The sequence below is a fragment of the Stenella coeruleoalba genome, assembly GCF_951394435.1.
Source record: "Stenella coeruleoalba genome assembly, chromosome: 19".
NCBI lineage: Eukaryota > Metazoa > Chordata > Mammalia > Artiodactyla > Delphinidae > Stenella > Stenella coeruleoalba.
Genome location: NC_137165.1, coordinates 34,781,174 through 34,807,169, shown reverse-complemented (window position 1 = coordinate 34,807,169; position 25,996 = coordinate 34,781,174). Strand labels below are relative to the sequence as shown.

Sequence of the window (25,996 nt, the reverse complement as noted above, 5' to 3'; positions counted from 1 at the left end):
CCTCTCTGTAGCATATTCTTAAACACACTCACACATGCACACACGCTGGCTTGCTTTCCTAAAAACCCTGAGGCCCTGCAATCTGGCTAGAAAAGAAAGAAAACCATTCCAAGATATTTAATTGTACAGGGAGCTTATAGGATTGATCGAGAGCTTAGCTTTTTACAATAGTCCAGTGAATAAGAAATGCTCCTGACAAATGATCAATGATGGGATAATCACTCTTTATCCCCCTCCTCATTCTTACCTTCTTTCTTTCAGGAGAGCAGGGTTCAGAAGTCAAAAATCTTTATAGACGCTGCTTTTAAATTAAGCAGAAAATAGACATTGACATACGTGTTAATCTCCCCTAAATCATTACTGGGGCTGGCTGCTTTGCTGTACAAGGAGAGGGGCCCTCGCTGTGCTACAGAAGGGTGTAAAACTAGCTTAAGAGCAGCCTCTGATTTTTAGAAAATAAAATGTAGAAAACCTTTTTTTCCCCCTTAAAACAGAGCACACAAATCTTTCTCTTTCTCATGGGCATTTAAAATTACATACATTCTCTACTTCTGTCTTTTCCTTGCTTTGATGCTTTTTTGAGGTAGGTCTTGAACGGCAATCAGAGGCATCACCGAAGGAATCAGACAACACCGGCTTTGGGGGAATGTTCTGGGATCTTCCTAGTCTCACTCAGGAGGGCCAGAGTATTGTAGGTGTTTATTTTGGTATTCTTTCAGAGCTCTAGGATAGCTTGATTGGGTGGATGAGAATTTTGTTAGGGGAATTAGCCTCCTCTGTCCCTCCAACTGGGTAAAGCCACGGTCTTATTCCCCCAGTGCTCTGTTCCTAAGGGCAGAAGTCCCCCTGCTCTGCACCCAGTGCTGAGCTGTGCTCTTAACTCCTCCTAACACAATGAACCAAACTCTCCAGCTAATTGCCCTTCTGTGGCCACTGCCAGGTCTCCTGCTTGGCCACTTTCAGTACCATTTAATGTAGAAGAACACAGGCTTCAGGGACAGCCAGACCCAAGGGTAAATCCTGACTTTTCTACTTAAGAGCTGGGTGTCATTGGGTAAGTTACTTTTACGTTTCAGAGCCTTGGTTTTCTCATTTGTGAAGCAGAGACCCTGTCTGTAAGGTTGGGTTATTATAAAGATTAGAGATGATGTATCTGAAGCAACTTGGAAAGCGTTCAGTAACTCTGAGGTGTTCCACTTGGCAGCAGTGTTAGCAGCTGACCAGACCTGGGTCTGAACTGCGCGTGGTGACTTACGAGCTGTGTGATCCTAAAATCATGGAGTGCAGTGCCTGGCGCATAGGAAATGCTCAGTAAATGGCGTGTGTTGTATACGGAGCGCATCTATGTATATATGTTGTTGACCCTGAGGGAGAACGTTGTGAGGGTCTGGAAGTCCCTGTTCAGCCATATTCACGGTCCTGCCACCCCCCGCCCCCCAGCAGGGCTGTGATTTTACCTGATGATCTCTCAGTGCCTCAGAGATACCGCGAGTTCACTTCCAGACCACCACAGTAAAGTGAATAGCGCGATAAAGCGAGTCACGTGACCTTTTTTTTGTTTCCCAGTGCATAGAAAAGTTATGTTTACACTACAAGTGTGCAAGAGCATTATATCTGAAAAACAATGTACATACTCTAATTTAAAATACTTCAGCACTAAAAAATGCTCACCATTATCTGAGCCTTCTGCGAATCATAATCTTTTTGCTGGTGGAGGGTCCTGCCTCGACGTTAGTGGCTGCTGACTGATCAGGGCGGTGGTCTCTGAAGGGTGGGGGGGACGGACGTGGCAATTTCTTAAAATAAGACACCAGTGAGGTTTGCTGCATCGATTGACTCTTCCTTTCACAAACGATTTCTCTATAGTGTGCAGTCCTGCTTGATAGCATTGTTTGATTTCCCCATAACAAATACAGTACAGGTATAACTCGCTTTACTGTGCTTTCAAACTTTTTCATTATTATTCTATTTCTTATGGTGATCTGTGATCAGTGATCTTTGATGTTATGTTTTGATGTTTTTATACTTGTTTTGTCATTTTTTAGCAATAAAGTATTCTCTAGGTATGCCTGTAACAGGAGGCGCTACCCTAGAGACGTGCATACAGAATGGGAATTATTGGAGATGCCGTCTCGGTCTAGTCGTGGGGTGGGACTGAGGTGGAACCTCAGCTTTATCAGGCAGGAGTCTGCCATCCTCATTTAGCCTTTTCTGAAGTTAAAGGGATACCAGTACCGAAGCGCTTGTACACATAAGCCAGAAACACACACAACACAGTGTTCAAAAGCTGTGGGAGCCAAGCTGCTGCATCCGGGTCCTGCCTCTGCCCCTTTCTAGCTTTGTGACCTTGGTAAGTTACATAAATTCTCAATGCCTCAGTTTCCTCACCTGTAAGAGGAGGAGAATAGGAATACCAACCTCATAAGGTTGTCGTAGAATTAAATGGGTTAATAGATGTAAAGCACTTAGAACAGTGCCCAGTGCCCTGTAAATATTAGCTTTGATTACTGATTATATGCACTGGGGAGCCAGGATACATTTTTTTTTTTTTAGTTGTACTTATTTTTTTAACTTTCCATCTGATATAATTTTACAGGAAAGTTACAAGAATGGTACAAGGAACTTCTGATGCCCTTTTCTCCAGTTCACCTACTGTTAACTTCTTCGACTTGCTTTAAAATTTTCACATGCACAAGCTCCCTCGCTCACTCTCTCTGCACACATATGTGTTTTCTTTGAACTGTGTGAGCTAATCTGTAGACATCACGATCCTCTATCCATAAATATTCAGTGTGTGTTTCTAAGAACACAGACTTTCTTTTAAATACATTTATTAAAATCAGAAGCTAGGGGCTTCCCTGGTGGCACAGTGGTTGAGAGTCCGCCTGCCAATGCAGAGGATATGGGTTCGTGCCCCGGTCCGGGAGGATCCCATATGCCGCGGAGCGGCTGGGCCTGCGCGTCTGGAGCCTGTGCTCCGCAACGGGAGAGGCCGCAACAGTGAGAGGCCTGCGTACCGCAAAAAAAAAAAAAAGAAAAAGAAAAATCAGAAGCTATAACATTGATACAATACTGCTGTATAATCCATAATTCATATTAAAATTTTACCAGTTGTCCCAATAATGTCCTTTATAGCCTTTTTTTTTTTTTTGGTCCATATCTGAGATCTAATCTCAGAGCACATGTTGCAATTTGTTGTCCAGTATTTTGTCCCTTTTAATCTGGAATAGTTCTTTGGCCTTTCTTTGTCTTTCATGATCTTGACAGTTTTTGAAGAGTCCAGGCCACTTTTTGTAGCGTTCCTTAGTTTGAATCTGTCTTATATTTTCCATGGTTAGGTTCAGATTATGCATTTTTGGCAGGAATACTGCAAAAGTGATGTCATGTCCTTCTCAGGATGTCGTATTAGGAGGCACGTGATGTCAGCTTGTCCTGTTCTTGGTGCTGGTTAGCTCTGATTACTTGTTCTAAGGTTTTGTTCACTGGGTTAATCCACTGTAAAGTTGCCATCTTCCCCTTTGTAATTAGTAAGTAATTTGTAAGGAGCTGCTTTGAAACTATGTAAATATCCTGTTCCTCCTCAAAGGCTCACCCACTGGTTTTAGTATGTGTTGATAATTCTTGGCAGAATCAATGACTGTGATGGCTGTAAAATGGTGATTTTCTAATTCCATCATTCCTTCTCTATTGTTAGTCTGGGGAGAGAGAGGGCTTTCCCTTCCCTTCTCCCTCATTTAATTATTTATGTCAGGGTGACTCATGGGTTCTTATTTAATTCCATAAATATTCTATCTGATGCTCAAATTGTCCCAGATTTAGCCGGTCAGAACACCTTCACACTGGTTCCTGTGTCCTTTTAACATGTCCCAGTCAGTTTTTGAGTACTTCCCCGCTTTTTGTGACAATACACTCCAGGCTCATCTTATATTTCTCCTGCCCCAGCCGCAGAATAAACCATTTCTCCAAGGAGTCTTGGTTCCTTTTATTGGAGAAGGAAAAATGTTTGCTTCCCTGTCAAGGGTGTTATACTCGAGACCATCTCATCTCAGAAGAAGCTGGTCAGCTCTCCTCCCCGGAACCCTCCAGGCAGGTCCACCTAGAATGAACGGGCCTCCGTCTCATCCCACAGTGTGGTGCCCAGTGCTGTTTACCTGGTTTGGAAAGAAGGCTGCTGGGGAGTCAGGGGCCCAACGCGACGGGTCAGTGGTTGCCTCTGTGTGAGAGCCCGAGGAAAGATAGCCCTTTGTACCCTTCATCACAGTTCAAAGTAGTGATGGGTTTTTTTTGTTTGTTTGTTTTTTTTAAAAAGGTGGACTTGGGCATCCAAAAACCTCATAAGACTGAAGCTAGGTACTAGAGTTATACACGTGTTTGGGTATAATACGGCTCACTCAGCAGCCCAAGGCTGTTTATGGCATGTGATTCATAGTGGCATAAAAAGCAAGGCCCGTTCCAGACAGACATGCTTGAAATAGACCTTTCTCTATTGCATCCCATCACCTGTGGTCATGTATTTATTTGTCAGCTTTGGTGACAAAGCACTTCAAGTTGTCCCCAACCCCAGGGGCTGTCACCTATTGCTCTTTCAGTTAGACTTACTCCTCCTTACTGGGCAGGCAGATAAATTCTCGGTATTGATTGCAAGTTCCATTCTGAGAGTAATTAGGAAGAAAAGCACAACGTAGCAGCGCCTCTCCTGGGACACTGTTGCGTGGGGGTGGGAGGCTGCTTGTGATAAGGAGTCCAAACTCATCTGTTGCGTAAGGGCGCCATGTGCTCATAAGCTTGGGGATCCAAATGGGGTTTGTGGACTGCCTTTCTCTATTTCCCTCCTCCTCTGCGTTTAGCCCAAGAGCTAGAATATCTTTGTCACTGTGGTCAGGGGTTGGCTCTGGCAGTAGCAGCCCAGGTAGGAGACTAGGAGGCTGGCCAATCCCCCGAGCTGGCGTGAGACACATGCCTCTGGCTCTGATTGGATCGGATTCTACTAATTTCAGGTTAAGAGTATGCAGACCTGAGATTAAAGCTGTGAAGTAAAGCAGCTTGCGACCTGAGGAGTCATCAGGTCCTGTCCAGGCGGACAGGTGACTGGTGTGGACGTGGGGAAGAAGAGCTGCTGGTCTGTGTGCGGAGGCACAGGGCGTGTCCCCCCAGCGTGTCCCACACCCGGAGCAGCCCGGCCGCTCTAGTGCTGGTCAGCAGGGCATGGCACGGTGCCCTTCGTGGGGATGAGGGGCCCGCTGTCAGTCAGAGCGGTGGTGAGGGGCACGGGCTGGCACCTGCTCGGGGCTGCTTTCTTAGTCGTCAGCCCCACAGGGAAGGGAGGGCACGGGAGCCCCGTGGCAAGACAGGGACAGGTCTGGCACCTGGCAGAGTCCGGTTGTCAGCAGAGGCGATGAAGACGTTGGAGAGCTGAGCCTCAGAGCTTCCCGTGACTGTGGCTGCTTCTGAGCAGAGGCTCCTGGTCCGCCTGCGCCTGACGGTGTGTCTCCTTGCAGGCACCCCCGAGCTAAGCGCAGCTGAGCGGAAGGAGCTGGAGAGCAAGCTGAAGGAGCGGGAGGACTTTCTCCTTCCCATTTACCGCCAGGTGGCCGTGCAGTTTGCTGACTTGCACGACACACCGGGCCGGATGCAGGAGAAGGGTGTCATCAACGTAAGTACGGTGGTCGCCACTTCTCCTGACTTGTCAGACCCGCCGCCAGCCCGTGTGTGTCTCGTGCCCACGGGCTCCCATGCAGGGAGCTTTCGGGGCTGCATTAAAACAGCGGGTGCAGATCAAACCGTGTTCAGTTCTTCTGGCGAGACTTGTCCCTTTTTCTGTGCCCACTACCATCCTCAAACAGCTTATGAGTTAGGTTCCCGGGGACTCCTCAGGAGGCAGGCTCCATTTTGCTGGCGAGAAACTGACTCCCAGGCACTCCACTGGGGACAGCTTCCCCGGGGTCCTCAGGCAGTGGGTTACCCCAGTGTCAGGGTCCCGGCAGCGGCTAGTTCACACTTGACCTGCGTGCGAGCTGTCTGAACCGCCTGCTCAAAAGCAGCCCCGTGCTCTCTGCTACCCGGGAGTCTGAGCCCTGCACCCCCGAACATCTCAGCTCCGTGTGGGCCGAGCGATGGCCAGGCCCCTCCCTGTGCAGTGCTGCGGTCGGTGGGGCGTGGGGCTGCGCTCTGAACTGGGCAGCCGTCTACAGGGGCTGGGCTCGTGGCCACTCTAGTCTCTGAGGGACTCGCTGGAGGGTAGGGTTTGTGCCCGTGGAGTCCCCTCTGGGCACCGAGCTGGGGCGACTAAGCTTATTGTTGTCTGGGTGTAGGACATCCTGGATTGGAAGACATCCCGTACCTTCTTCTACTGGAGGCTGAGGCGTCTCTTGCTGGAGGACCTGGTCAAGAAGAAAATTCACAACGCCAACCCCGAGCTGACCGACGGCCAGATCCAGGCCATGTTAAGGCGCTGGTTTGTGGAAGTGGAAGGGACAGTGAAGGTAGGTGGCCCCCTGGAGGAGCCTTCACATCCTGCTCCTCACCCGCCGCCCGCCCGCCCCTGGCACCGCAAGAAGCCTTGTTGTCTAAGAATCCCCGGGCCTCGGGAGTGGAAGGGAGATATGGGCCTCGGCCTGTGTCCTCCCCACAGTAATATGTCCTGACGGCTTGTGAGAGGAGGTGGTAGGGCGTTCTTTGCAGCTCATTCCATCATTCAGCAAACCTTTCTGAATGCTTCCTATACACCAGACAGTGAAGGAGGCGGGCATATGCTCCTGTCCTCGCAGAGCTCGCCACCAAGGCAGGGAGACAGATTCGTCAAGGGGTCACGTACAACAGTGAGGCCAACGTCAAACATGGCAGGTCCAGGGCATCGTAGAGCACAGAGAAGGGCCACCGGACCCGCTGTGTGGGAAGGGAGGGCAGAGTCTGGGAAGACTTCTAGAAGTAATGTCTCAGCAGAGACCTGAAAACATAGTAGGAATGAACCAGAGGAAAAGGTTGGATTAAGAGACAGGAGGAATGTTCCAGGCAGAAGGAACCGCATGTTCCAAGCCTGACAGCAAGAGTACCGTGCACCTGAGGCACTGCAGGAATTTCAGGATGGCTCAGAGCCCGGGATGGTGTAGGGCCAGGAGAGCCACGTGGAGGGGCTGGGACTTTGTCCCGAGGCCTGGGAAGCCACTGAGAATTTGAAGCGGCAGAGGGACATACTGTGATGCGTGCTGTAGAGACGGCTCAGGGGCTGCGAGGAGGGTGCGCTGAGGGGGCACGAGCAGGAGCCTAACGGGAGGGGATGGTGATCCAGGCGGCAGACGCTGTGACTCCAGCTGAAGGTCTTCTGATTGCAAATCCGAGCTGGAAGGAAACGTCCACCCTGCGGGGAACTACGGATCCGCCATCTCCTGGGGGTGATCTCACGGGGAAGGTGCACACCTCGGAGCAGCGCCCGCTGAGATGGTGTCCCTAGTGCTCCTCCCCGGGGCTGAGGCCAGGACAGCCAGGCACCAGCATTTGCTTCTGGAGTCCTGGGCTACATGAGACAGTCCATGGGAGGATGGGAAGGAAAAGGTGGGACTTCTATTTCTGTTTTTACTAAGAAAAAGAAAGAAATCAACCTTTATTCATAGTTAGTATCTGGATTTAATCATATACATCATATATACATTTTATCAGAATGTGGGTAGTATGTGCTGGAAATACACGTGTCTCTTTTCCTGATAGCTATGTGATCAAAAACAGTTGGTGACTGCCGGCTTAGAGAAGTGCTGGAGGGCCGGATGGAGGGCACACCCGCCTCCTCCTGGGAAGTGTTGCTTGAGGTCTCTGCTGACTGTTCCCGGGAAGGAACCCCAAGATTTGCTATAAGTTTTAAAGTCAGTGAGTCGGGTTGCTTCTAAGATTCACCTCTGTGTTAAGTCTCCCCGTTTCTTTATGACCGAAAAGCTTCCTTGGATAAATATTTCAGATGTGCAGCCTCCTGCGACATGTGGTTCAGGTTAAGGTCAGTCTTTGGCATCATAATTGAGTGAGACAATTTTGTCAGTGGCCACTGGCAGCTTGCAGCGGAAGTTGGCATTGAAAGTCACGCAAGTGTAAAATAAGAGGCTGTTCTCCAGTTAGGAGCGGCCAGCCAGGTAAACGGACTCTGCGTGTGCGGCCAGCAGAGGCCCGCACGCCTTCCTCCGCCATTAGTCACTAACGGACGGGCACGGCCTCAGTGGGCACAAGGATGCGGGGAAGGACGGCTCCCCTCTGAGCGTGAAGCCAGCGCACAGGCCCTTCAGTTGTGCCTTAACATCCCACTCCCAGGGGACAGCGTGTCTGGAGAAGCAGGTCATCGCCATCTTGTCGACGGAGGAAACAGTCACCTGTGTGCACAGACTCCTGGCTGGAGATCAAGTGCAGAAGACAGCCTGGCCCCATGGCTCAGGAGGGGAGGCCAGAGGCTCTGGGACCCAAACGTACCCAAGAACGAGGCCGTCTCCCCTGCCCCCCATCTACAGAAGAGAGCGCCCCCCTGAGCGCTCAGTCCAGGAGGACAGTCGAGGGGAGAGAGGAAGGGCAGGTGGTCCCACGATGTGGCTTTGAAACCTCCTTCTGGATTCTGCGGGCTCAGCAGGACCCGGTTTAGCGTGGGGCTGGTGATAAAATCTGCAGCGCCCTTGAGAGAAGAGTGTTGCCGTGTTCAAGGCCGAGGGGCTGCCTCTGAGGGACCAAGTCTGCGCGGTGCTCGGGAACGGCCTTTCAAACCCCCAAACTGGCGCCTTTCCTCGATTCTTCAGTCAGGGATGGATATCGTACACTGTCTCTCGCAAGGTCTAAACCCTGGCTTTGCCTCAAGAAGTGACCCTCTGGTTCTTACTGTGGTTACTGGTAGGGAAAGACAGTGATAGGCATCTGTTAGCCGTGCTGTGTGTTTTCTTCATAGTTTTGTTTTTTTTTTTAATCTTAATCCTGAAAAAAGAGATTCACACTGTGATGTTATACAACTGAGCAGTACAATTCTTTTGTTTCCCTTAGAGGAGTCTGTTACCATGAGTTATGGGGTTCTGTTTGAGTCCACAGGGACAGACCCGTTGTAGGGGACAGGGTTTATGGTTCACAGTTTCACTGCAGGCAGAAGAGAAGCATCACCAGAGCTCCCTGAAAACACAGCGAGAGCTTAGATTTAAACTGGGCCATAGGAACAAGGCACACATCTGTTTCACGGGCACGTTTCTTCTCCTGATTCTTAGATCCATAGTTTAAGGTATGCAGTTTTTCAGACAAGCTGATTTTCCCCCCAGGCCCAAATTGAGAAGAAATTAGAAATTGAGAAGAATGTGGAAATTGAGAAGAATGTGGTATTTGGAATCTCACACTTTTTGGATCCCAGCTTTACAATTTACTGGCTTAGACATACTTAAGCCTCCCTTTCCTCATATGTAAAAATAGGGATGTTTATTTCACGAGGTTTATTGCGTTTTAAAGGACATCGTAAGTGTCGGGCACCATGTCTGGCGCTCAGTTTCCTCCTCCCTCAGCACAGCACGTTAGAAGGTGGGCTGAGAGTTTCAGTGCAGCTGAAATGGTCTTGGTGGGAGCCATGTGCCCAGTAGATTCTCAGTCGGTGTTCTCTGACTTGGCGTGCTCTAATTTATCCATGATCTAGGATGCCACAGTGAACCCTTACTGTCCAGGAAGCTACCCATTCACTCTTTTTTAAATTTTTATTTTTTGGCTGCGTTGGGTCTTCGTTGCTGAGCATGGGCTTTCTCTAGTTGCAGCGAGCGGGGGCTACTCTTCGTTGCAGTGTGCATGCTTCTCATTGCAGTGGCTTCTCGTTGCAGAGCACGGGCTCTAGTCATGCAGGCTTCAGTAGTTGTGGCATGAGGGCTCAGCAGTTGTGGCTCAGAGGCTCGAGCGCAGGCTCAGTAGTTGCGGCACACGGGCTTAGTTTCTCTGCGGCATGTGGGATCTTCCCAGACCAGGGCTCGAACCTGTGTCCCCTGCATTGGCAGGCGGATTCTTAACCACGGCGCCAACAGGGAAGTCCCAGCCCATTCATTCTTAGTCTGGATTTCCAAATGAGATGAATCGTCAGTGGAGGCCCTTGTGAGGAAGGTAGAGGAAAAAGCACCATTGATAGGGTTGTTTGACTTCCACTCTCCTCAAGCTTCCCGTGGACAAGTCTTATGCACCAAACTTCTGATCTAGGGCCAAGGAGCGAAAAGGTGAGGCAGAACCTGGGCAGCATGCCTTGGGCCTGGGGCTGAGGCTGGAGTGGCTATCAGGAGATGGGGCCAGCAGGCCACCCCAGCCCACATGGCTGTTTGCTACTGTCCGCCAAAGCATCAGAAAATATCACTTTGCTGAGGTATCTCCAGGCAGCTCACAAGGTGACTTATCTGCAGGGCATGGTAATCACGGCTCACATCCATCAGCCTGTGCCCTGGTCACTCCCAGGCCCTGCTGTACCATTGAGTAAGGAGGGCTTAACAGCAATCCGATACATTAGAAAGGAAACTTTCCAAACAGGTCATTTAGATTTTGTGAGATAGACTAATTACTACATACAATTAGTGAGCTGAGTAGTGCCAGGGATACTGACCCACTGACGCAGAGCGGGATATAGTGCCAGCTGAGCACGTACTGTAAGGCCACTGTTGTGACGTTTAATTATTGATATTTTATTGGTATTATAATGTTCTGACTGGGATGAATGCAGGCAGGTGACATAGGGGCCCAGGCCTGTCATGAGGTTAGCACCCAGCATGTCACACGTGGTTAAAATCCATGGTGGGAATAATCGGCCACGTTCTCATAAATTTAAGGAGGGAAATGTAAACAGCATAGGGTTGCTCGTCCTTCTAGCCGGAATGATGATTCCTACAGCTCCGTTCCTGGAGGGCGAACGAGGAACTGCAGACTCGCTGACCCTCATGGGGGAAGCACGCTCACACAGTAGAGGAAACCCTCCCAGGTCTGTTGCAAAAAACCTGTGGTGCCGCGGCGCCTGCATTTGTTGATTCTTGCTAAAAACGCTGTTGGCTAGGATTGCGACCCCATGGCCTTCGTGTGCTCTGTGCTGTGGTCAAAACTTGACCAGGGTTTGACTTGGTGGTCATCACCCAGTCGTATTGAGTGAACAGCAAATCTTTCATATAAGGGGCCTATATTTTCAAAAACTTGGAATGTGCTGCTTTACTTCCGTCTGGGAACTTTTTCAATGTTTAATTTAAATACCTCGTGTATTCTGGCTACAGGAGGGGACAGCAGAAGAGTTTTCTCTGGAGGGCAGCTGGCTTTCCAGTGCAGGGTCTGAGCATCCTTAGAAGCAGGCATCTCTTAGCTAATGCCTTACACCAATCAAGGCGAGTTATCTTAAGCCACAGTTAATCTGCTCCCTGGCATATGTTGATAGGAAAGCATCATGCTGTTTCTTAATTAAAAGCAAACGGATTAAAAATGATTAATAAGAGTATTAAATATCTCTTAAACTAAAGGCTTTGGGATTCTTGGGTAAATCTAGTTTTTTTTTTCCAAGCAGCACGCATTGTTTTCTTTTTTCCTCACCCCAAATCCTCATAAGTAAGGGCATGTGCAGAAGTCCAGATTACCATGATGGAGATGGAAATGTCGGAGTTCAGGGGCCGTGCTTAGGAGTGCAGGCGCACCCATCCACATGTGGGGTGGGCAGGAGCTGGCACGTGGGAGCTAAGACAGCCACGCTGTGGGAAACACCACCACCGCCACCCTTGTCAGTAGAGACTGATGTGCAAAACGCTTGCGTTCAGCCTCGAAGGTGCTGGGCAGGACGCGCAGCACGGAGAGGTGGGAAGGCCCCCTCAGCTTCGCACTGTCCGGGCCGCACCACCCTGACCAGGAGAGCTGATCTTTTTGTCAGTGATTACAAACAGATGGACAAATTTGGAGCAAGAAAAAGAACTGGACAAAAGAACTAGAAAAGGCACGTTGCTGATCCTTAATCCTGGGGCTCCTTAATCCTTCAACTGTGAAGGACTCCTTAAGGGTTGTTAGAAACGTGGACGTCAGTTACAGGACATGTAATAAACAAGCAGCCCCGGGAACTCGCTGGCCAAGGTGGAGATGGGGAAGTGAGAGTCTGAAAAGAAACCATTATTTTGAAAGGCCCGAAGTAGAACCTTAGGAAACAGCACAGCGCCCGGTCTCCTCCTGCGTGACGACTCTGGCGGGCACTGAGAACGCAGCTCCGTGCTTTGCAGGCCCTGGGGTCCCAGCCGTGGCTCGGGCGCCTCTGCTGGAATCCAGCCTTCCTGAGCCACCTGCCGAGCTCCCTAACGCACCCACCTATTAAATTACAGCGCCAAACTCATTGGCATTCTGACTTTGACTCGGTTAGTGATAACAGAGGAGGACAGCGCACCTTTAAATGACGAGCTTTGTGTTTAATTACCCAAACAAAATGACATAAATATGAATGAGCCCTAATGGCGGTACTTGGTTTTCCGGAAACCATTAACAAAACGATTCCTAAATGATTTGTAAAGAAAATGAGCGGAGACGAGAGCCAGGAGAAGGCTATTAGGTTCCTAACACACTCCTGAATTACTATGTGGTCAACTACCTGGGAAATGCTCAGCTAAATGATCTTGAAAGGAGGAGGTGAGAGGTGGTTTGTTGAGACTTTCAGGGTGATGGACATCCTGACCCTTCGGAAAACTCTCACAGAAAGCGAACTGGGGTTTAGGTTTCCGACCCGTGGCAGGACTCCCTCACCTCTGGCCTCCTCCAGCTCTATGGCAGGAGGCCTCCACAGCCAGGCTGCTCACCTGCCACACACCCTGCTGGGACTACAGACTGAAATTTAGGAATCGTGACTCAGTTCCTCAAGAAGCACACATTTCATTTAGAAACACCAGGTAAACAGCATTTCCCTCTCAGTCTGCACTTCACTAAACAATCGGTCAGGGGACTAAATTCCCGTAGCCTTTGTGGAACAGGTAGGGGGACGGGACCAGCGTCCGTGTGAGCACGGATGCCTCTGGGGGGCCCAGGTGGACACTTCAAAAGCAGGGCAGGGAAGACGAGGAAGGCTCCTGCCTCGAGGCCTGCTTCCTCCTCCTGCAAAGCCAACAGTAATGGAGAGCTGGGAACGGCTTCTTTACGTTGAGTAAGCTTTTGCAGTGCACTTTCCAGATGCAGACTAGTCAGGGTGTCCAGCCTGGCCTGGGCCCTGGTGTCCAAGCAGGCGTCGTCTGTTGGCAGGCCTATGTTTGGGACAACAACAAGGATCTGGTGGAATGGCTGGAGAAGCAGCTGGCAGAGGAAGATGGCGCTCGCTCGGTAATAGAGGAGAACATCAAGTATATCAGCAGAGACTACGTCCTCAAGCAGATCCGCAGGTGAGAGCCGCGGGGGCAGGTGGGGGTGCTCCTGGGTAGAAGTGGGGCTCACTTCTCGGGGATGAGCGGCTCAAGGACAAACGGTGAGGTGATGATGCCTCATGGTCTTTGTGGTCCCTTTCTGTTTGAGACGGCTGTGGTTGACCCACAGATCGGAGGAGCCCTGAAGCGCAGTTCTTGCTCAGCTGCTGGTCCCCAGGGGCACTTAGTAACGACGGCTTAGTTCATTGTGCCCAGCTATTAGCTCCAAATGCAGATACTCAAACCGGATGAATGATTCTGTGAGGAAAAGCTGATTGCATCATAGTTTCCTGGGAAACTACCTCCTCCCCTCCCCCAGCCAAGAGTTAGTTGTGTTCTAGAGGCTTCCGTCTTCTCCACAGGCTGGGTGGTGGAGGCTGCTGGGGACATTTTTAAAACTTTTTATTTGGACACATTTCATTTACAGAAAAACTGCAAAACTGAAAACAGTACAGAGAACAAATCTATACCCAAATGTGCCTGGTATTTACATTTTACCCTTTTTGATATATCATTTGTGTGTGTGCTTACTCTTTTATATAAGAGTAAGCATACGCATATGTGTGTGTGTGTGTGTGCGCGTGCGCGCGTGCGTGTGTATATATTTCTTTTTCTGAACCATTTAAGGGTAAGTTACATATGTCATGGCCCATCATGGCCCTTTACCCCCAAATAGTTCAGCATGCCTTTGCTAATAGGGATATTCTCTTACATAACCAGAGTAAAATGATTAATTTTTATAAGTTGAACATTTTATCTAAACCACCATTTGCAGACCATTGCTCCTTTTGAGTTTGTCTGATGTTACCTCACGATTAGATTCAGGCTGTGCATTTGCAGCCAGAATATTACATCTGTGACGATTTGGCCTTCACAGGGTGCCGTATCTGGAGGCACGTGATGTCATCTGCCTGTCCCAGTGTTAGTTTCCATCACCTGATCAAGCTGTTACTCAGCTTCTCCACTGTGTAATTCCTGATTTTCCCACCCCCTTGAACCTAATAAGCAGTCTGAGGAGAGACACTCCAAGGCCATGCAGATTCCTGCTCATCAGAATTTCCACCTAGATTTAGCATCCAGGGATGATTCTTGCCTGATCCAGTCTTTTTTTTTTTTTAATTTATTAATTTATTTTTATTTTTGGTTGCGTTGGGTCTTCGTTGCTGCACGCAGGCTTTCTCTAGTTGTGGCGAGCAGGGACTACTTTTGGTTGTGGTGCGCGGGCTTCTCGTTGCGGTGGCTTCTCTTGTGGAGCCCGGACTCTAGGCGCACGGGCTTCAGTAGTTGTGGCACGCGGACTCTAGAGCACAGGCTCAGTAGTTGTGGCGCACGGGCTTAGTTGCTCTGCGGCATGTGGGATCTTCCCGGACCAGGGCTCGAACCCGTGTCCCCCACGTTGGCAGGCAGATTCTCAGCTACTGTGCCACCAGGTAAGTCCCTGATCCAGTCTTTACAGTGAGGTTGCAAAATGACAGTGTTCCAACTCCTCTGCACAATCACATCTCACCACCCCAATTCTCCTGTAAGCAAAAGTCCTCTCTCCTCCTCCATTTATTATATATTCGTTATTGGTGTAGACTAGTGAATGTCTTTTTTCAATGATTTGTAATTCATTATTTTGATGCCTCACATGTCCCAGATTTAGCCAGTGGGAGCACCTTCAGGCTGGGTCCACTATCTTTGTGACATGACCCCATCGGGGTTTTGGGTTTTGCTTTTTGAGGTTACTTCCTCACTTTCTGACATAACAAAATGTTTTGGGTTCGTGTGGTATCTTGCTGCTGGGGACATTATTCACGTAGGAAAATGAATCAGGTGAGGCAGGGACTGCAGGGTCCGCAGTGGACTCTGGGAGCAGGTTTCTTGGGCAGTTCTGAAGCTACCCTGATCTAGGCACTGCTGCCTCTCTCTCATCCTCACTGTCCCGAATCTTCCCCTCCAGCTTGGTACAGGCCAATCCAGAGGTTGCCATGGATTCCATCGTCCACATGACCCAGCACATCTCGCCCACTCAGCGAGCAGAAGTCGTTCGGATCCTCTCCACAATGGACTCCCCGTCAACGTAGGAAGAGCTTCCTGCCCACCCCTGCCCTGCCTCCGGAGAAAAGGGCTAGAGCTGCCTTTCACACCTGAAGCCGCTGTAATTAGAAGGCACACGAGACCAGCACTGGAATCAAAGTGGCATTTTGCTTCCCCTCGATGTTTTCAGGTTACGCATGACATACTGGGACGTAGGGTCACAAGCCCCCACTCCAGCCCACCAGTCACACCTACCCTGTTCAGTATTTATTATTACCCTGGCTGTGACGGCAGTCCTCTCTCCCTGCCCAGGACCTAAGAAGGCAATGACGGGTACAAGCACCTACCAAGAGGTCTTACCACACGCCAGCAGGGCCACCCTCCTGTCCTGACCGCCCCTTGGTCTGGCCCCGGGAAGTGGGAGCTGTTGCCAGGCAGTCAGCAGCCCGCGCTCGCCCCTGGCCCTGTGAGCCTGCAGCCACCGGCAGCAGAGGAGGGCCAGGGCTGAGGCCATAGGCCCAGCACCAGGCGTGGGGAGAGGAGGAAGCCTCGGGTCTGTTGCTTCTTACCCCACACTCAGCCCGGTCCACACCAGGCACCCAGCTTGTGAAGAAAAATTAGAGCATGAACTCTGCAAGCTCCATGGAACTCAAAGATGAGGGCAAAACCACGACCCAAGAAGCAGAGAAAGCAGAGACCAAGTCACTGTCGTCGATTTAGGGGCCTCGCCCTGGGGCTCCCTTCTCAGAACAAGCGCAGAGACGGTTGACCTGCCACTGCCCCGTGTGCCGCTGCTCGGCTAGCTGAGATGCCCGGGGTCCCACTGGCAGTACCGTCCGAGCGGGCAGAGGAGGACCCAGGGGAGCTGCCCTTCCCGTCACTGATGGAAAGTAGTCACCATGCGACAGCGAGAGCGGGCCAGCCAGTCTCCCTTTTTAGGACGCGGGAGGTTGTTACTGTTAAGCCTGGAGCTTTGATAGTTACAGGAGGTTAACGGTGCCTACAGGGCCATCGTCTGTGTTTCTGGGGCCACTCTTCTAGCAGCTGACAGACACTCTTACTTACTTTGGGTCTCGTCTCTTCCTTGAATGTACACAGGCACAGCCGGTCTCCCCACAGCCACGGAAAGGAGCCCTGGTGACATCAGTGCTCTCGGCGCTGGGAACTGGCCTTCCCCGCTTTGGGGAGGCTTCCAGGGAACACAGAATCCATGTGACCTTAAGGTTATCCACAACCCCATCATGGTGCTGCTGTCTTCCAGGCCCACGGGTCCCTCCCTGGCCTCCTCATGGGTGATGGAGAGTTTATTTTCAACAACCAGTTTATTCAAGGAGAGAGCTTACTGATCCCCCCCGTCGGTGTTCCTAAAGCAAGAGTGGCAGGTGATCAGGGCTGGGGTAGCGTCCGGCTACCCCAGTGCAGCATCCGGTTCCTACAGTGCAGCTAATTGCATTTAGCAGCATTTGTCACTGATGACCAAGGGGGAAATCACTAAGACGTCTGAGAAGCAGCAGTATGAACACTTCCGTACGAGCTACGGTTTTGAGCCTTAACCCTACAGTTCACGCACAAGAAAGAGCTCCACTCCTCTCCTCGGGAACTGTTTGTGCAGATGGGCACCGTGCGGCTGGATGGGTTGCCACCTGCCCCCAGGAGCCTGGAGCCTCGGCCCGGCTGCCCTGCTGCGGGGGTTCGGCGCCATCCACGCCGGGAAGGGCGGGAGAAGGTGGGGAACAATTTTCAGTCCAGGAAGCACGTCCACTGTTGCTGGTGTTCGCTTACCCAGTAAGCGTGGACTCACCTTTGACCAGATAATTCCTCTGCACTTTTTACAATAAATAAAATTCCACACACCTGCAGGTGGTGTGGAGTCCTGTGCTTGTCCTGGCATTCCTTCGGGGCAGAGGGCGGGTGACACTTGTTTACCTCCCCCCAGCCCCCAACAAAATTATGACACATTAAAGGAATACATTTAGTCTCTAGAACTTGGCCACGCTCACCACCCCCCCATCCCCAGGGCGCCTCACTTTAGGTCTTACCTGGACAGGGCCCTTTCCTATGGAGAAGTCAGGAAGAGACACGGCCCATCACACACACGAGGTCACCAAGGCAGGAGGAGGGTGAGCGATGTATCAGCTGAGACTCGCCTGAGCTAGGATCACCACGTTGTCCGCTCACTTCGGTCACAAAGCAGCCTTCACTTGTCTTACTGAGCATTCGATGTACGCACAGCCTGATGAGCAAGGAGCTTCAGTCAAATGTATTCGTTTCATGTTTTGTTGAAATAAACCTCCACGTTTGTAGATGAGTCACTGTGTGTCACTTCAGCCCACGCCCAGCACCTCACTCTGGTTCTACTCTGAGTAGGGGAGCTTTGTGAGGGTGAGACCTGCCCCTGCCGAAAGTAGAGCCAGTGTTAAGGACCGTGGTGCACGGTGCTTCTGCAAACGATGCCATTCCCAGTTTTCGGGTCCACATACCCTTGATGGGCTGGGCAGTTTCATGGGTCTTGAAGTGAACAGGAAGGTATGAACCTCTGGGTTTGCATGATTTGTGGCATTTTCCGGGTCAAGTGAATAGCAAACCATTTTCAAAGACCACTTCGCGCCCCCTTCATGGAGAGGTTTTAGATCCTCTGAATAATTTAGCTACTTCATGGCTTTTGAACGCTAACTTTGGGCACAAAAAGGCACTAGGGGCAGGAAACTCAGGCTTGTGTGCTTTCAACCCTCTGCCTCAGTTTCTATGAATCCATGTGGTTGAAGCAGGAATAACATCTGCAAAGAAAGGCTCGGGCCACAAGAGAGGAGGGAGGGGAAGCACCGGCCTTTGCTGACTATTAAACTTGGTGCTGTGTCCGTCTCTCTTTAGGATGTACAGCAAAGCAAAGGGTGGCTTTTGGCAATTTACAAAATATTTATCAGTTTGAATCACCCTAAGCTAGATGTTCTAGAAAGGGGAGCAGGAAGGGAGATACAGGATCCAGGGGAAGGTGCCGCTTTTTGCCTCCAGCTGCTGCTCTCCATGGGCGGGGGATGCTGGGTGGCACAGAGGCCTTGGGCCTTCTCTCCCCGCTAAGCAGGCAGCCGAGAACCAGACCCCAAGTGTAAACTTGGCGCTATCCCTACTCTCAGCCAGCACCCGTTGGTGGTTCTCAGGAAGGTCAGCAGGATTAATGGGAAGATTCCACTGCTGCCTCTGGGAACTTGCCTGATACGTACAGTGCTTTCATCTGCTGTTGGGGAATGCCATTTCCTTCATCAGTCTTTTTAATAAAAGAAAGTTTAAAGCTTTCATTAGTATTACTTTGGGGTAACAAGGAAAAGATTGAACAGCGAGGGTTCAATCTTTTGGGAAATGGGATTCAAGCTGGGCCCACACATCTTTCCCCAACTGAAAAACAAGAACATAGTGACAAATGCCAGTGCCTCATGACCATCATAGGGAGGACCGTTTGCATGGTGAGAGGCCTGGAGAGGTGCTGAGCTGGAGGTGAACCTGCATTCAAATGCTGGCTCCTCAGCTTGGGCACAAGAAGGGTAAAGCCCAGGCCTGCCCTGATCCACATGGTGAGGCGGAGCGTGCTAAGGACCACACGAGTGTGCAGACAGTGAAGGGCTGAAGCCTGTGGGCAGAGAGGCTTCCAGATGGGAGAGTAAGGCAGGTGCCCCCAGTCAAGCACTCGCATCTGCAGTTATTCAAGAGACACTAGGAATGGTGGCTAAGAGCACAGCAGTCATCTGGGAGAGGAGGGACAATGAAGCGTGAAAAGGCAAGTAGGCAACAGAGCATGATGAGCTTTAAGTGCTCGGCCAGGAGACAAGGTATGTTCCTGAAGAGAGTGGGTCACCTTTGATGGTTTGGGGGCATGGGAAGATTGGGTAAAAAGGTTTAGAAATCAGCCTAATTAAATGAAAAGAGCACAACCTTGGGTACCAAGAAGTCTGGCTCCAAGCTTAGCTCCACGTGTGTATGTCCCTGAGCTGCAGGGGTCACCCAGGAGAGTAAGCCCAGGCCACCCCAGGAAGCACAGAAATAGTAATGGGCGACTGTCCACTATTTTCAATACTCCACAGATCCTACATATGCCTCAGTCAGGTGGCAAAGGCTCACCATGCTGTTGTTTTTCCGGTAACTGAGACATTTTCCTACCCAGGAGGTGGTACTGGCTTCCTCATGCTGGCCAAAAGCTCCAGTGGGCAGTTAATACTAATAAATAATGAAAACAGGACATCTTCATAAATGCGGTATTTCAGCAAGCAAAATCTTCCAAAACACAGGATTCCCTGTGGTTGGTGGAGGGGTGGAATAGTTACGGAGCCTCAGCTCTGAGGGGACTTGGACCCACCCAGTGGGCTCAGCCCATTAGGAACTGTAAGGAGATGAGAAAGATGGTCGGACGATGGGCCTAATCCCAGAATCCCCTGATTCTATGACTGGCCTTCTGGGGTGACCAGGAAGGATTGGGGTGGGGAGAGACGGAAACAAAGACATCCAGGCCCTGAATTAGGAAAAAGCTAACAGCATTTTTGCCCATACTAACAAGTACTTTTGTAGCCACGTGGGGATACAACAAGATGAATGCAACCTAGAAGAGAGCTTTCACCCTTGAAGACATTATGCAAGTGACACATTATGCCAGATACAAAATGGGAAATATTGGGCAATTCCACTTATATGAGGTATGGAGAATTATCAGATTCACAGAGACAGAAAGTAGAATAGGGGTTACTAGGGGCTGTAGGGAGGAGGAAATGGGGAGTTACTGTTTAATGGGTGTACGGTTTCAGTTTGGGATGATGAAAAAGTTCTGGAGATGGACAGTGGTGATGGTTGCACAACAAAGTGTACTTAATACCACTGAACTGTGCACTTAAAAACTGTTAAAATGGTAAAGTTTATGTATATTTTACCACAATGAAAAAAAACATTCTGGAGTTGTAAAGTACAATAACAAATGAAAAATTAACTAGAGGGACTAAATAGTAGACTCAGGAAGGTAGAAGAAAGAATCTGTGAACTTGAAGATAGAGCAATAGAAAGTATCCAACATGAAGAACAGAAAGAAGAAAGAATGAAAAATGAACAGAGCCTCAGAGATCCATACATCATCAGGTATAACAATTGATGTGCAATGGGAATGCCAGAAGGAGAGTAGAGAAAGGGACAGGAAAAATATTTGAAGAAATCATGGCTGAAACCTTCCAAATATGATGGAAAACAACCTGCAGATCCAAGAAGCTCAACAGATCCCAAGGAGGATAAATACAAAAAGATCTATACCTAGACACTTCATAGCCAACCTGTTAAAAGACAAAGAAAGTCTTGAAAAAAGCTAGAGAAAAACAACTCATCATATATAGAGGAACAACAAAACAAATAATAAATAACAGATAACACCAATGGAAGCCAGAAGGCAGTGGGCTGATATACTCAAAATGCTACAAGAATTTAAACAAACAACTGTCAACCAGAAATCCTACATCCAGCAAAACAAAGATGAAATAAAGATATCCCCCACCACCACCAACAAAGGGGAAGAATTCAGTGATAGAAAATTTGCTTTATAAGAATTAAAGGCAATCATTCAGATGATTCCAGATGGTAATTTGAATCTACACAAAGATAAGGAGAGGCACTTGAAAAGGTAAATATATGAGTAAATATAAAAGACTGTGTGTGTGTGTTCTCTTTTAACTTTGTAAAAGAAATAAAATTATGTAAAACAATAATTATATTGCTATATTTTGGGGGTCTATAGCATATATAAATGTGATATGATAATTAGACAAAGGGGAAGAAAAACTGAGCTATATCAAAAACAAATTCCTATATTTTACCAGAAGTTAGTATTTATCTCAAATAGATTGTAATGTAATCCCTAGAACAACCACTAAGAAAATAACTTAAAAATATATAGTAAATGCAAATGATATATCTAATAAGGGGTTAATATGCAGAATATATAAAGAACTTCTACAATTCAACAACAGAAAAACCCAAATAACTTGATTTTAAAATGGGCATACAACTTGAATAGACATTTCTCTTAAGATTATATACAAATGGCCAAAAAGCACATGAAAAGATGCTCAGCATCACTAATCTTTAGAGAAATGCAAATCAATCACAATGAGATATCACCCCACACCCACCAGGATGGCTTCTATCAAAAAACCAGAAAATAGTGTTGGCAAAAATGTAGAGAAATTAGAACGCTTTGCACTGTTGGTGAAACTGTAAAATGGTGCAACCACTATGGAAAACAGTATGGCAATTCCTCAAAATAATTAAAAATAGAATTACCGTATGACCCAACAATCCCAATTCTAGATATATATCCAAAAGAATTGAAAGCAGAGAATATTATGCTTTGTGAAATAAGCCAGTCACAAAAAAGACAAATACAGTATGATTCCATTTATATGAGATATCTCAAGTAGTCAAGGGATTGCCCTGGTAGTCCAGTGGGTAACACTCTGCCCTTCCAATGTAGGGGTCATGGGCTCAATCCCTGGTCGGAGAACTAAGATCCTGCATGACGCATGGTGTGGCCAAAATTTTTTTTTAAATAAAAAATAAAGTAGTCAAAATGCATGAAAAAGAATGTACAATGGTGGTTACCAGGGGCTGAGGGAGAGGAAAATGGGGAGTTATTGCTTAATGGGTATAGAGTTTCAGTTTTTGCAAAATGAGTAAGTTCTGGAGATCTGTTGCACAACAATGGGAATATACTGAACATTACTGAACTGTACACTTTAAAATGGTTAAGATAGTAAATTTTAAGTATTTTACCACTATTTTTTTAAAAGGAATACATAGTAAATACAACAATGGAATTAAAATGGCATACTACTTAACACAAAAGAAGGCAATAACGGAGGAACAAATGGACAAAAAACTTATCAGTAACTAAACTATGTTTGAAAGGACTAAACACTCCAATCAAAAGGCAGAGACTTAGGGCTTCCCTGGTGGCGCAGTGGTTGAGAGTCCGCCTGCCGATGCAGGGGACACGGGCTCGTGCCCCGGTCCGGGAAGATCCCACATGCCGCAGAGCGGCTGGGCCCGTGAGCCATGGCCGCTGAGCCTGTGCGTCCGGAGCCTGTGCTCTGCGACAGGAGAGGCCACAACAGTGAGAGGCCCGCGTACCGCAAAAAAAAAAAAAAAAAAAACCTTCTCACAAAGAAAAGCCCAGTCCTGGAAGATTTCACTGCTGAATTTGCTATCAAATATTTAAGGAAGAAATACCAATCTTTCACAAACTTTTTCGGAGAACAGAAAAGAACATTTTCCAATTCATTCTAGAGGCCAGTATTATCCTGATACCAAAGCCAACAAAGACATCGCAGAAAGGAAAACTATAGACCAATATCTCTCATGAAGATAGACAGAAAAATCCTTAGCAAATACTAGCAAATTGAACCCAGCAACATATTTTTAAAAAAATTATACACCACAGCCAGGTGAGATTTGTCCCAGGACTGCAAAGTGTGTTAAAATATCCAAATGAATTAATGTAATACACCATATTAATAGAATAAAGGGCAAAAACCACATGATCATCTCCATAGATGCAGAAAAAGCATTTCGTAAAATCCAACAGCCATTCCAGATAAAAATTTTCTGGGCTTCCCTGGTGGCACAGTGGTTGAGAATCTGCCTGCTAATGCAGGGGACATGGGTTCGAGCCCTGGTCTGGGAGGATCCCACATGCCGCGGAGCAACTAGGCCCGTGAGCCACACTACTGAGCCTGCGCGTCTGGAGCCTGTGCTCCGCAACGAGAGAGGCCACGATAGTGAGAGGCCCGCGCACCGCAATGAAGAGTGGCCCCCGCTTGCCACAACTGGAGAAAGCCCTCGCACAGAAACGAAGACCCAACACAGCAAAAATAAATAAATAAAATTAATTTTTAAAAGGGCAGAATAGGTGATAGTGTGCCCCAAGCACACTATTTAAAAAAAAAAAAAATTCTACAAACTGTGAAGAGAAAGGAATTTCCTCAACCTGACAAAGGGTATCTATGAAAAACCTCAACTAATGTCATACTTAATGGTGAAAGACTGAATGTTTTTCCTCTTAAGATCAGGAATAAGGCAAGAATATTAACCCTTGCCACTTCTACTCAGCATTGTATCAGAGGTTCTAGCCAGTGCAATAGGCTAAGCTAAATAAATAAAAATTAAAGGCTTATATATTGGAAAGAAAGGATTAAAACTGTCTTTATTCACAGATGAAATGATCCTGTGGGAAGAATCCATTTTTTAAAACTAGAACCACCAAAAAAATCAACTGCATTTTATGTACTAGCAAGAAACAATCCAAAAATGAAATTAAGGAAAAACATTTCATTGACAATATCATCAAAAACAATAAAATACTTAGGAATAAATTTGACAAAAGTACTGCAAGATTTGTACACTGAAAATTATAAAACACTGCTGAGAGAAACTGATTATAAATAAATGAGGAGATATTCCATGTTCATGGATTGGAAGACATTGTTAAGATGGCAGTTCTCCTTAAATTGATCTATAGATTCAATGTAATCCGTATGAAAATCCCAGCCGGCATTGTTATAGAAATTAACAAATTTATCCCAAAATGTACATGGAAATACAGTGGACCCAGAATAGCCAAAATGATTTTGATAAAAATTTGGAGGACTGAAACTACCCAATTACGAAACTTTCACTGGTGTAAAAACAGGCAAATAGAATCCTCACGTTTATGGTCAATTGATTTTCTACAGAGGAGTTAAGGCAGCTCAACAAGGGGAAAAATAGTCTTTCCAACAAATGATACTGGGACAATTTGATATGCACATGCAAAATTATATTTTTAGACCCTCACATCATATGCAAAAATTAACTCAAAATGGATTATAAACCTAAATGTAGGAGTTGAAACTATAAAACTTCTGAGGAAAACAGGAGAAAAATCTTTATGACCTTGGGTCACGCAAAGATTTTTTAGATCTGATACCAAAAACAATCCATAAAAGAAAACACAACTGATAAATCAGAACATCGAAACTCTAAGTGTTTGTGATTCAAAAGACAACATTAAGCAAATAAAAAGGCTCACTATAGACTGGGAGAAAATATTTGTAAATCATCTTCTGATAAGAAATCTGTATTTAGAATATATAAAGAATTCTTACGACGTAATAAGACAAGCAACTCAATTAAAAATGAGCCAAAGATCTGAAAAGACGTTTCACCAAAGAAAGCAGATCCATGAATGGCTAATAAACACATGAAAAGCTGTTCCACATCACTAGCCATTAAGCAAACAGAAAAGCCACAATGAGAGCCCACTGCTCACTAGAATGGCTATAATCACAATACAGACAATAAGGAGTGAGGCTGTGAAGCAACTGGAACTCTCACATTGCTGGTGGGAGTGTAAAGTGGTGCAGCCACTGTGGAAAACATTTTGGCCGTTTCTCAAAAGCTTGAACATAAACTTACCATATGACCCAGCAATTCAGAAACAAACACAACACTGTAAAGCAACTATACCCCAATTAAAAAAAAAAAAAATTCCACACCTAGGTATCCAGCCAAAAGAAATGAAAACATGTTCCACAAAGACTTGTGATTGTTTATATCAGCTTTATACACAATGGCCCAAATCTGGAAACAACCCAAATGGTCATCAATAGGCAAAGAGACAGATAAAATATGGTGTATCCATACACTGGGTGCCAGTCAGCAACAAAAAGAAACAAATTAACCACATATGCTCCGCCGGATGAGCCTTAAGCTCAGTGAAAGAAGCCGCACACAAAGACTACATACTGTACAATATGATCTTATTTAAATGAAACATCCAGAAAAGACAAATCTATAGCTACAGAAAGCAGATCAGCCATTGCCCTGGGGAGGGGATGGGATGGAGGATGGACTGCAAACCAGCACAAAGTTATTTGCTGGGGTGATGAAATGTTCTAAAAATGGAGTGTGTTGATGGTAGCACAGCTCTACAAACTTACTAAAAATCCTGGAATGGGGCTTCCCTGGTGGCGCTGTGGTTGAGAGTCTGCCTGCCGATGCAGGGGACACGGGTTCGAGCCCTGGTCTGGGAGGATCCCACATGCCACGGAGCAACTAAGCCCGTGCGCCACAACTACTGAGCCTGCACGTCTGGAGCCTGTGCTCCGCAACAAGAGAGGCCGCGATAGTGAGAGGCCCGCGCACCGCGATGAAGAGTGGCCCCCGCTTGCCACAACTGGAGAAAGCCCTCGCACAGAAACGAGGACCCAACACAGCCATAAATAAATAAATTAAATTTTAAAAAAAATCCTGGAATTGTACATTTACAATGAGTGAATTTTATGTTAAGTGAATTACACCTCAATATCAAAGCTGCAAAAAACTGTAACCAGCAAGGAGTAGGAGTGCACTAACCTTACCACCAACACCCAACAGCCTGCCCTCCTGCCTCTGCTGCTGTTTCCACAAACCCCTCTTCCGACACCCACTGTTCTCTGTGCGGAGACCCTCGCAGACTCCCCAGGGAGTGGTTTATATTCAGCTCACAAAATCGCTTGTGCAATGACTGTCTTCCTGTCTACCCTCCCATAGGATGCAGATCCTCCTCC

At 47.7% G+C, this 25,996-nt stretch overlaps 1 protein-coding gene across 1 annotated transcript in view; it reads left to right on the top strand.

The window, feature by feature from the left end:
• Nucleotides 1-19,242, top strand: part of ACACA (acetyl-CoA carboxylase alpha) — a 272,579-nt gene extending 253,337 nt beyond the window's left edge. Inside the window, 4 exon segments of the mRNA XM_079904143.1 lie at nucleotides 5,499-5,653; nucleotides 6,312-6,482; nucleotides 13,213-13,349; nucleotides 15,313-19,242. Of these exon segments, the coding sequence (XP_079760269.1) occupies nucleotides 5,499-5,653; nucleotides 6,312-6,482; nucleotides 13,213-13,349; nucleotides 15,313-15,436 (587 nt within the window). The 3' untranslated portion in view covers nucleotides 15,437-19,242.
• The last annotated feature ends 6,754 nt before the right edge of the window (nucleotides 19,243-25,996 follow it).